The sequence below is a fragment of the Aspergillus ruber genome (assembly GCF_000600275.1).
Source record: "Aspergillus ruber CBS 135680 unplaced genomic scaffold scaffold00005, whole genome shotgun sequence".
NCBI lineage: Eukaryota > Fungi > Ascomycota > Eurotiomycetes > Eurotiales > Aspergillaceae > Aspergillus > Aspergillus ruber.
Window position 1 is genome coordinate 517,412 of NW_024467301.1, and position 11,800 is coordinate 529,211.

The 11,800-nt window shown below is 47.2% G+C and overlaps 5 protein-coding genes across 5 annotated transcripts; 1 reads left to right on the forward strand and 4 right to left on the reverse strand.

Annotated features, from left to right (window-relative positions):
* Window positions 1–410: 410 nt before the first annotated feature.
* EURHEDRAFT_450195 (uncharacterized protein) lies at window positions 411–1,177 on the reverse strand (the record flags this gene model as incomplete). Its single annotated transcript, XM_040783868.1, has 2 exons — window positions 411–916; window positions 952–1,177. 2 exons carry the CDS (start codon window positions 1,175–1,177, stop codon window positions 411–413), a joined length of 732 nt encoding a protein of 243 aa, XP_040641287.1.
* Window positions 1,178–4,271: 3,094 nt separating this feature from the next.
* EURHEDRAFT_384424 (putative NTP binding protein) lies at window positions 4,272–7,137 on the reverse strand. Its single transcript, XM_040779617.1, has one exon. It carries the CDS (start codon window positions 7,072–7,074, stop codon window positions 4,420–4,422), a length of 2,655 nt encoding a protein of 884 aa, XP_040641288.1. The 5' UTR covers window positions 7,075–7,137; the 3' UTR covers window positions 4,272–4,419.
* An 888-nt stretch (window positions 7,138–8,025) lies between these two features.
* Window positions 8,026–9,396, reverse strand: EURHEDRAFT_400610 (Nur1/Mug154 family protein; the record flags this gene model as incomplete). The annotated part of the gene is made up of 2 exons (XM_040780021.1): window positions 8,026–9,060; window positions 9,139–9,396. 2 exons carry the CDS (start codon window positions 9,394–9,396, stop codon window positions 8,026–8,028), a joined length of 1,293 nt encoding a protein of 430 aa, XP_040641289.1.
* A 394-nt stretch (window positions 9,397–9,790) lies between these two features.
* Window positions 9,791–10,396, forward strand: EURHEDRAFT_400611 (H(+)-transporting V1 sector ATPase subunit F; the record flags this gene model as incomplete). The annotated part of the gene is made up of 5 exons (XM_040780022.1): window positions 9,791–9,802; window positions 9,857–9,891; window positions 9,952–9,985; window positions 10,058–10,195; window positions 10,256–10,396. 5 exons carry the CDS (start codon window positions 9,791–9,793, stop codon window positions 10,394–10,396), a joined length of 360 nt encoding a protein of 119 aa, XP_040641290.1.
* A 530-nt stretch (window positions 10,397–10,926) lies between these two features.
* On the reverse strand, window positions 10,927–11,592 carry EURHEDRAFT_495210 (ML domain-containing protein; the record flags this gene model as incomplete). Its single annotated transcript, XM_040785669.1, has 3 exons — window positions 10,927–11,022; window positions 11,080–11,296; window positions 11,363–11,592. 3 exons carry the CDS (start codon window positions 11,590–11,592, stop codon window positions 10,927–10,929), a joined length of 543 nt encoding a protein of 180 aa, XP_040641291.1.
* Window positions 11,593–11,800: the final 208 nt, after the last annotated feature.

An 11,800-nucleotide genomic window follows, 5' to 3' on the forward strand; every position in this document is an offset into this window, starting at 1 on the left:
GGGGGGGAACAAGCCAAAAACCCGGGACGTCTTACATGTCCACAGCTGATATTTTCGGTGGTCGGAATCGTTGGGCATTGTAGTTGTAAGAAAGTCTACTGGTTAAATAATTCACATCTGTTGATATTGGATCGAAGAAAACTTTTTGTCATAACTCAATTTATTGTAATTCTTCTAATATGAACTAGTATCTATCAATTTCAAAGCCAGCTGGCATCTTTGGCTGTTTCCGAACCCTTCTTGAACGCGCCTGCGTACTATCCTTTTCAAGTGGTATATTAGGTAGAGGATGATCACCATCATCATCATCAAGCTCACGGTCTATCTCATCCCTTGGCTAGAGTGTCACTCGCAGCCCCGTGACCCCGCCGGGGCAGGGTTCGGGGCAGATGGTGCCCACCCGCTGATTTTTAGGGGCCCCGTTGGGGCGGGCATTGCCTGCCAAAACCCACCCCACCCCACCCCAAGTGACACTCTACCCTTGGCTCAGAAGAAATGCTTCTGCGTCGTTTCCCTAGGGCACGCTCACTAGGTGCTGCAGGCTGTGAATTATAAAGTATATCATCTTCCTCATTGTTGCTTATTGGTTCCAAATCTTCCTGAGGCTGAGTGAGGGCTTTCTCCTCCTCAATGCCTGTAATTTCGCCAGCTGAGAGATACTCCTTTATCAAATCTAGCTCCTCTTGTTTAATAACAAACTTTGATGTGCACGTATACATCATCAGATCCTTGATTGTATCAGGTTTGAGATTGCCTCGGCGATAATGACAGATATCACGAGCAGAGTTAAAGAGACGCTCAACACCAGCACCACTAGCTGGGATAGAAAGAATATCCCGAGCGAGGCTTGATAGTGCTGGAAATTCAAGCTCATGCACTTTCCAGAAGAGTCTTGGGGGAGTATAAACAAGACCTGCTATCAGTGTTAGTCATAATTGCGGTATCATGCACAATAGTCAATTGTATCATCCTCCCAGCCCTTAGTGGAAAAGAACTGAAGCTTGTTTGACGGAGCCATAATTGTGCTAATTGCAAAGATATCACCATGAAGCTTGTTATCTGTATTACCATAGTAATCAGAGAGCTTAGACCGCGCTGCTTCTAGTGTATCAAGCATTGTCTTCTTCCAGGAGACTTTCTTGCGTTGAAGCTGCTGTATAGATGTGTTGACTTCCATATATGACGTATGACTTATGGCTGCCCGAGCATATGCATGAACGGATACGACTATGATGATAGGGCCGGGGACTACGGCTATGCAGCCAGCATCCTTTGACAATGACCACCGCATACATGCGTTATGTGCTTTGTACTCCTTTTGTCTTCTTGGACTTCTTTCGCAACGACCTTCCTGTTGCGCTTAGTTGACGGCCGCCAGATTATGTATAAAAAGGCCGTACGATAGATAGATATCTAGAATCAGAGTTCTTCCTCTATTCGTTCTGAATACTGCCTATGACATCCTTCCGAGCATAGTAGTTAACATCAAAGCATTGGCAAGGGTTGCAGGTCAAAATTCCAGACAAGGATCAGAGTCAAACAAGGGCAATCAACACTCTTAAAGTCAGGTGAGTTGATCGATGGGATGGTTGACATGTATTTGGAAGTTAACATGAAAGGTCCTTTATAAAAACTATCGACAAGGTGCTTACTCAGTCAACTCCAACAACTACGCTAAGCCTTTAGGAAATAAAGGTTAGAGATGATAGAAGATAGTATCTATCTACACCCTCCATGATTTCGAACCTAAACCCTGATATGAGGGCTGATCATGGGAGCTTTTAATCTCCCGTGAGTCTCAGCCTAGCTCACAGGATAGCCGGTTATGTTCTTGGAATCTCTGAACGTGCTCCTTGGACTCAGAACGATCCCAGAAGTGGACTGGAGCTTCACCCGAGCTTAATCTAGATAACTTGACAGGAGACAAAGACATGGCATGGCCACGATTGACCATCAAATTGATGATGCCAGCGCTTTGACGAGAGGGATGTGGGTAAGAAGGAATAGCAGTCAGGAGCAATACGAGGGAAAGCAGACATGGGTTGAAATCCTAGCGTGGTACATTTTATTGAAGTTGCCTTACTCAGGTTGCTCACCCATCGGCTCACCCTCTGCCCAGTGACCAGCTCAGGCTGCTCATGGCGTGCTCAGGTTCACTCAGTGAGCAAAAAGTTGCGAGGGGTGAGCACTAAAACGGAAAGGGGAAGCCTTCAAAACATCGAGAAAATCAAGTACGTATGTGCATTGATTGCTGATGTCGCTAAAGTAATGCCTCTGTGCACCTACCAGAGAGGATTTGGATCACGCCCATAAAAGAAATTACTGACTTGATATTGGCGTTCCCAGCATACGAGATCTCCATAACATTTCCAGAGTCAAGTGATTGCTATGTGTTTGTCTCGTCCTTTCATCACTGCCGTCACATCTATTGTAAAGCTTGCATTCCCATCATTCTCTGTATATAGATTGGAAACTAACAGTGCAAAAGCTATAACTCCACGGTTTTCTCAACACTGGCTGAAAATTCATATGAAGTGTATGTGGGTAATTCCACCTTCACTTCCCTCAAGAGCGCTCAGATTCTCAAATTTTTGAACGCAAAATTGCGTAATCTCCTTGATTCCATTCCATATCCATTTTCCAGATTGGTCCAATAGTCGGCAAATGGTGCCCTCAAAAAGCTGATGCCAGACAGCTGCATTCCTGCATATGCATCGTACTACCAGACAAATCACGGTAGTTTGATGTTAATTATCGGAGATCTAAATACAACGAACAGTGATTTTGTCCAGTTATATGTCGAGCGAGTGATGGATACTCTCGAAAACCTTCCAACTGCGTCTTATTCATGGGTGTGTGATAATTTCGCAGAGATCGTTTATGGTACTAATTGGGAATGTGCATCGAAGATAGCCGAGATACAATCTCATCCTGATGACTGGGTAGTGGACGGCTACAAGGTTAACTATTGCTTGGCTGAAGAGTTGACTTAGACGTGTACGCTCGAGTTTAGCTTCCCTCTGGTAATAGTAGTGATTGTTGTAAATTTCTTTAAAGTAGTTTTTATTTGTGCCACTGCCTTTCATCTCAAGTGTGCTCCTCTTTTAGCAGCTCGAGATGCGGTAGTTTCATTCTTAAAACGACCTGATGAAGCTACAAAAGGCAAATGTCTGCACTCAAGAGAATCGGTGACCAAGCCAAAGGACATCAGGGACCATGAGTTTCGGTACAAAGACGAGCGCGAAATGTGGTTATCATCTTTATCAGTCCGACGATGGGCTGTCTGTGTTTTGTCGTAAGCTTGTCCTCTTAACGACATTCCCCTATCAAGGTTGATACTCACTGGTGCTACTAGTCACTTGTTTTCAATTGGGATTTGCCTCTTACTCTTACTCTACGGGTATACACAAAGGAATTCAAGTATCATCCGAGGCAACTGGTTCACTGGCTTGGCAGCAATTGAACCATAACGTTCATCAGAGGATCTGGGTGGCCGAAATCATTAATTCCAAACACAATAATTGCAAAAATCCCTCAACTTATTTTCTCAGTTCTTTACTTCATGGAAAATAGTATATGGACCAGCATGACACTAGCTGCTGAATGGAACAGTTACTCAATCCACCGCAAAAGTCTACGTGTCTCGACCTTCCTCTGCGGCCATCAACGAAGCATTTATTTTATATCATTTCCGTACCGCTACGCCCTTTCACCTATTTCATTTTCCGGGGTGCTTCATTGGCTCATGTCTCAAAGTCTTTATGTTGTTGTTATTCGGGGACATGGCGTTAACCACGAGAGAGATCCTTCTTTAGATCCAGTGACATGTGCCTATTCGCCTGTTGGCATTGTCAGCAGCGTGTCCGTGGGGGCTTTTATGCTGGTCTGTCTTGTTTTCATTAGATGTCAACGGTTCAAATCAAAATGCCGGTTGCTGGAAGTTGCAGTCTGGCTATTGCTGCTGCATGTCACTCTTCATACGTGCAAAAGGATGACGATGACGATGATTCAGAGAAGCTAGATGCAGAGTATAAACCGTTGAAGTGGGGAGTTGAGTCTCTTATTCCGGGGGATATTGAGGCTGAAATTGGGCATTGCATATTTTCTAGTGTGGAGATGGAGATGCCGCAGAACGGAACAGTTTATCTATGAAAGCTTTCCAACGTCTGTTCTTAATCCATAAGGTTTTCTTGTACGGGGCACTGTGCAACCTTTCGAGAAGGGTTTTCTTAACCCTAATTCTTTGTTACGCAAGCGGGACTATACGAAAAGGGTGATCTGTTAATGCTAAGCAATATAACTATAACAAACTTATAATAAATTGTCAAGAAGACGATTATAGAAAGCAGCACACAAGAAAACAACCAACCAACAAGGTTCGCCAAGTTTCATAAGCCTTCCTCGTCTCATATTGACAAATCAGGGTACAAGCGCCTTAGCCAATAACCCAAGTGCCCATCCAAAAGGTTTCGCCATCCATACTACCCAACTTCCAACAATAACCACGTATCCAGCAGCTCTACCGATGATTATCATCATGAACCCCAGCGAAACAAGATAAACAGCGGCCTGCGCTATATCTGTGAAGGAATCACAAAGATCCCCATTGCCCGATTTTGGCCAGGATCCTGTGGATCTGTATGTCAAGAAGGCGAGGGAGACGTGTCTGCTGACGTTGGCGCAGTGCTCGAGCATTTTTACGATGCTTTGCAAGATCACCTGCGGATACTCGTTGCCCAGGAACTCACTGGAGAAGCGTTGAATATATGCGATGGTGAGGATTAGGATGTCAAAGAGAAGGGCTAGTGTTAGGGGGTATGCTGTGTTTTCGTTGCCACTGTTCTCAACGTTGTTAGGAGAATCGGTCGTAACATCTTTCGCTCTTTGTTTGGCTTCCCCATCGAGTTCGGCGTCCATGATTTCCGTGCTCGGATCCTTATTGTTTTCTTCTGGAATAACATATGAGACTGGAGTCACGCTCTTACAAGACGGTTCGGAGCTAACCAGAGACGGACCTGAAATACTTCTCTTCTCCGCACCGCTGCTTTTGTTCATTGGAACCGGCATTGATGATTGGCGTTTATTCGTGCTCGTGCTTTGCTCCATAGACGGCTTCCCCATTCCCGGAAAGCGCATGATCCCACGGATACCTCGTGGAGAGTCAGAGTTCCCCCCAGGTTTCCCGCGGGTTTTATTAATGGAAATGTTTTTCGTATTTAACGGGGACTTGGAGGGAGTGTTTTGATTGCCGTCGTTCTTTTCGTGTGGCCTTGGTATTCCTCGCCGTAGCCCAGACGGTGGTGACCTCGACATAGGTTCTCGAGATGTTGGCGTCGAGTCCCCCATGGTTCGAGAATTGAATTGTGGTAGCTGCGAGGGTGATCTCTTATATATTGTTTTACCGCTAGCCGTGACTGGAGCACGCGAGACAGTTGCCGTGTTCATGAAAATATCATCTTCCTTTAGGTTGTCTCTGCTATCTGCGGCGAGCGAGTTTCGCAAATTCTCCTTCCCAGAGGTTTTTGGTGCCTGAACTTTCCCCTGCGGCTGACACACGGGCTCTTGACACATGGTCTTGGAGGCCTGTTTCGAACGTTGGCCATTCATCAAATTATCGGAGAGAGATCGCCATTCCCTGTATGCCATGATATTGTCATCCATATCTCCAGGCACACGACGACCAGTCGGTTTTGTTTTTGCCCTTGGCTTCCTTGAAATTGGTGCTGAGATGTCGACAACTTTCGGGCGCTCAGTCATTGTCGAGAAGAATAGGATCTCATCTGGGTTCTTCTCTTCTGGACCAATCTCTTTGCATCCCAGGAAGGAACCATCCGGAGTTGCGTCGAGGTTCTCTTGCTTTGCCTTCGAAGGATCCTCTTCCCATATCGTGCTACACCGTTTCTTTCCGATTTCTTCGGGCGAATAGTACCTTCCAGGTTGTAGAGGGTTGGTGATATTGGCGTTTGTCTTGTCTTGCTTTTTATTCTCCGTAGTAGAATTGTCACGTTCAGAAGTCTTCTCCGACATATCGGTCTTGCCCTCGGGTGTCGTAGTACGCGGGCTGGGGCAAGTATCGGGATGAACCATATCTCCTCCCTCTCGCCGAACCTTCTCTATGCTCTTCTGAAACTCAACGATTTGCTGAGCTGTCAAAAATGGCGGGTTCGGATCCGTGGCAGAGGGCATATTGACTACGAACCTATCCTCCCACTCAGTATTCGAGCTAGCACGGCCTGAGACTGACGAGGTAGAAAGTTGTGAATAGGCAGATGAATCGGTAGTATTATCGGTAATTCCAGATGGTTGCCGGGAAGGGGATTTCTTAATTTGGAGGGGAGCGGGGTGTTCATCTTTTTGTTGTTGTTGCTGCTGTTGTTTCTTCTGCTTCGGAGGCTGACGAATAGCCGGTGCGCGAGTAATACCTCCAGAAGCACTCCGAGCCCGATTGTTAGGACTAGAAATACCTGTTGTTCTTAGTGTAGGGAGCTTGGTGTCGCTCGTATTGGCTTCACCATATTTCTTGTTCTTAGGTGTTTCATTTCGCGGGCCGTTCGCAAATGACTTGATTCTCCGGTAAGCCCCTTGGTAGTACTCCTCCTGCTTCTCTTTGCTCTTTCTTAGCAACGGTGAGTCCTTATCCAGCTTCCCACGAATCTTGCTCCAATGGTGGTCGTGGTTCTTCTCCGTCGACTTCTCCGGGGTATGTTCAGATATCGTAGGTGTCGTGTCCGACTCTTGGAGTGGCTTGTGCTTTGATATCTCATCCTTCTCCACCTCATCTTCAACGTATGGCTGCTTGTCCTTCCATTTGCCTTTACATTTGCCCTTCTCCATGAAGCTCTTGGGCAACGGCAGCTTCGTAGCTAACCCGGATAGACTGGTCTGCGGCATTGCGTTAGGGCTCTGCCGCGTCAAAGCCTCTCCTTCAGTCCCGCTTGAGGGCACTCGCTCTCGACTTTGCGGCAGTTTTGAATCAGAAGTAGTGGGAGGCTGCCGGCTTGATTTGCTGTTATTACGAGGCCGCGGGTTCAAGTTGAGAAGATGTCCGTTGGGTAATTGAAAATCACCCTCCATGTTGCCAATTCTTTTGGAAAGCGTAGCAATGACTGTCGATAGTTCCGACTATTAGGAGAGAATAAGGCTCTGGGCCAGCTCATATCATCCAAATGGGAGGTTGGGGCTGGTGGTGAAGTGCCTGGTTTGAAGTGGCTGTAGAACGGTTACGTTGTTGGAAGTACCATATGGGGGGTGGTTTAAGGAAGGGAGTGGTGGGAGAGCACGAAACTACGTCGAATCCGCGCGCTTCTTTGCTCGTTCTCATTGGTAATCAGGTGCATATGTAATGAGGGGCGTTGGAATGTTATGCCAATTAAACTGGCCATGCTCAGGAATGTACCGGGTGCACAAGATCGGGGACGCCGGGAATGTAAGCCAATGATTCGTATGCCGTAGCCGGTATGTCGATATTGCGATATACGATCATTGTATCAGGTCATATGTGTATCATTCTGCTTCTAGTCGGTAACATTTAGCAAGAGTCAGATGACAAGCCGGGAGACATCATGGTCGAGGCACTCCTTATTCTCTCCCATAGACATTCCTATCGGACTGACTGGTAAGGTATATGATATGGCTTGATAGACAATGCGCTGCTCCTTCGTCTTGAAGCGTTAGATGCGATAGACAGTGGTTTCATGACGATTTCCTGTTTGGGTGAAATTACTAAGCGGGATTAAGACACAAACCCTATCAGTTTCCAACAAGATTATAGGCGGAAAGGTGCATAGGCGATTGCGCTTGCAATGATATCTTCTGTTTAGAAGTACAGAATACATGTTATATAGCGGCCCGAACAAACCAAGCAGTTGCCCTCAAGAACAGAAACTAAAGAAGACAAGATTATAAACACAAAGCCCCGAAACGCCATGCTGCGCCCAAATGCTATGACAATACTAAAAGACCATACTCCCCCCAAACTCCCAATGATCCATATATACTACTCCAAGATATCGCACCCATTACCCTCTAAAATCGTCCAGTATCGCGACGAGCACTGTATTGCCCTGCTGAACTCGCAGCGCCAGGTACAATGCTCTTCTTCAGTGGGCTCGACGATCTCTTTAACGGAGTCCCGCGTTCCTTGTAGTAGAAGTCTCCGCTGTTCTGGATACGACGTTCAGGGTTTGTCGACGTAGCTTTCCGAAGAGGCGAGTTGGCATGAGAATAGATACCAAGACTACCTCCATCGCCAGTGCTGGTTGCGGCAGGCCTGAACTGCGGCTGTCGCATAGAAGTGACAGATGGACGTACGGCAGGCGAGGCATCACGCAAGTGGCTAGGTGTTTTATAAGATGTAGTTGACGGGGTTGTGAAAGGTTGACGTCTGGGAGTGACTCCTTCGGGGTCGACATGGCTAACATAGTTTGGATGGGGGCTGGTCTTGAATCCGCGCTGGATGACGAATGTCGGGGTAAATGTATCAACGCGATTGGCGTTCTCTTCCTCTTCAGAGAACTGGGTGCCAACGTCTCTCATCAAAGGCTGCGTACGAGGATGCACGTATTTATTGTCGTACTCCCGGAGCACTTCCTTATGTACCAATGCAGAATCCTTTGCTTGTTGGGTAAACGACGAAGATAGGAAAGACATTTGCACCGATAGCAAAGCCGTCAAGAACAACGTAGTGACAATAGTAACGCTGGGTCGAGGATCAGACACCTGAGTAGGCAGGAAGAGCCAATAAACCAGAACATGGCCCGGGCTAAACATGCCAAACATTCGGACGCAAACCGGTAACGGATCCCAGACTGCAAGCTCCCAGACATCCCGCTGCGCATCGGGATGCGCCCTCGACTCGGCCGACCCTGAAATCGCATTCGCAAAGTATTTCAATGGGGAGGCTGCCATGGGAGTCGAATCCACACGCACTCTTTGAGCAGAAGGAGTCGCGGGAGCTTGGTCAATTGACGCTTCGAACATGCGGTAATGACGTTTGCGGTAGAAGGTGTAGAAGGCATTGAAGCCAGAGAAACCAGCCAGTAGGTGAACGACGAAGGACGCCTAAGCACAAACTTCCGTTAGCCATGCAAGCTTTATTCAACCAGCTATTGAAAGCTCCAAGAAGGCGAAAACACATACAAACCAACTCAGCCAGGGGACTCCCCCATCATCACCGAAGACGTCATCCACGGCCTCACTGCCACTGGGCCTGCTATTCGCTCTCGCAATCAAGAAGACCACATTCAATGCTACCCCGACAGGAAGCGCCCAGTCCTTCTCGAACTGATCCCAGTCATTCGCATCGATCTCTCCAGAAAGCCACAGGAGAAAGTCCAACGGGTTCAAGTAAGACATGATGCGCTCCCCCAACGGTTGGCGACGTACGAGCCGGGGCATGATGAATGCGATGCGAAAAGGAGGAAGCAGGAGAGGATATTGAGCTGGCAGCTGAGAGGACCAGCTTGGTCTGCGATTTTCTGGCGAGATCAGGAGATTACGGAGTTCAAATTGTTGGTACAGTTCTGGCCTAAGAAAAATTAAGGGAAAAGATCCAGACAGCTCTTCCGTAGCGATGGTGTAAACACAGAAAGCGGCGACCCGGAGATCGGCTTATATAATCCAGTCTCCGACAGCTAGTTAATGACGACGTCCGGTCGAGAACAGCAGTTGGAGTACTTCTGTTTCCTCGCTGCTTTGTTCTATACTTGTTGTGCCTGAGGAAGATTTTGTGAAACGAGTTCTGTTTACTTAAAGTGTTTCCCGCGACGCTCTTCTCTTCACTTCTCCCATAATGACGGCTCAGGTGTGTCCAACATTCATATCACGGAAGCCAGAAGATAACTGACTGAAATGACAGGGCCGGCAATTCCTTGCGGTCATCGGTGATGAAGAGTAATGCAACCTGCGATATTGAGAATCAATTCTTTACTAACAATATGCTCCTGTTATCAGCTCCGTAACGGGTCTTCTCCTTGCGGGCATTGGGGTAAGTACAAGAGGACAAGAAACGACCCGAAATCAGAACATTGTGTACTAACATAGCCCTGTTTCTAAATAGCATGTCACAGATGGTCCAGAGGCCCAACGAAACTTTTTAGTCGTCGACTCCAAGACCGAGACATCCACGATCGAGAAAGCGTTTAACGACTTCACGAAGGAGAGACAAGACATTGCCATCGTTCTGATCAACCAACATGTTCGTCTCGCGCGTCTACCTCAATATTTGTCACATATACTGATAAAACGGATGCTATAGATTGCGGAACGTATCAGGGCAAGCGTCGATTCGTTCGCCGAACCATTCCCCGCCGTGCTCGAGATCCCGAGTAAAGACCATCCATATGACCCAGAAAAGGATAGTGTGTTGAAGCGGGTGCGACGGCTGTTTGGAGAGTAAATTATGATGTTTTCATGTTTCCTGGTTGCTTCTTTCAGTTTTTGATCTATCTTTGCTATCGGGTGCTTGGTGAGCAAATACGTTAACGCACCATCACGAATCGACATAGTAGCGAAGGCTAGGGGCAGAAGAGATACCCAAACTCGCCCTGCAAATTAGATTCCTGCATATATGAATGATACGACTACCCATCGGTCATTTATGCGATAATAATATATGCAAAGTTATTACGCTGCTGCAGCGCGCAGAACTAGCTAGCATGCAGTTAATTGCGATAGGCCTTAGCAAATGTCACAAACGCCCAGAAGTCATAACACCATGAGGGTCTAGTAACGTCTACTCCGTACTGCAAACGGAAGAAGCATGGGGTTGTTGGCACATTATGGGATCTCGTAAAGGACAGACAATATCGCTAGGAAAAGCAAAAAGCATAAGGTGTGCAAACAAAACACTAGTATCAGTGCATCATTAACCAAGGCAGGTGACAACAATGATCCGTATTCGACATGACCGTGAAGGGGGGTATAAATTTAGCGTCTAAACTTGAATTCAATGTTTTGAGCTTCAAGGCAGGTGACCTGTTTCCCGTCGTCATTGTAGACATCGGCGTGAACGGAGTATTTACCCTAATTGGACGAATTAACTTGTGTTGTTGTAAGTGTTCGTGCTATATAGTTACATACCGGCGGGATCTGCTTGGGCAAATCGACCTGCGTCTTCAGAGTCATGTCACCCTTCTCCAACGGGCAGTGGAGGTCGACGTTTTCAATTTGCTCGCAAAGGTCGGCGGTTTGTCTGATAAGAGTGATCAGGCCATACTTGACCTCCAAGAGCACAGTAGCACCCTTCTCGATCTTTTCGTGCAAGGTACCCGCAGCCTCAATGACAAGAGTTTGACCACTAGATAGACACAAGTATTAGATTATGGACAGTTATTCGTATTGTTTAGGGGTATCAATAACATACGGAAGAGGGGGGTTCGGCGTCAAGTCGACCGATTTGATATCCAAGCTGTAGCTCGACGGGTCGGCGCAGTAAGTCAACGGGTTGTTTCCTTTCACGGGAATATCACCAGCAGACTTGATCGGGGTCTGGGATATGTCGAAGAACGCGGGAGCACGAGCTTGGAGAGAGCCAGCAGCGGAAACGGGGGCGAGAAGGCCGAACAAGGCAGCGGTAGCTGATAAGAGCTTCATCGTCGCGGGATGGTAAACTGCCGTTGTCTTTTTCTCACGGAGTTAATGAAAATCAGTGAGTAATCGTAGTGTCCGGAGTGGATGGCTCGTTAAGAATCTTGTGTTGGGAGAGGCTCAACGATGGCGAGATGGGGAGAAAGAAGTGCATTGGAGATCATTGCGTCGGATGAGGAGAAGCGGTGATGGTAGCACGTGATGTATCACACAC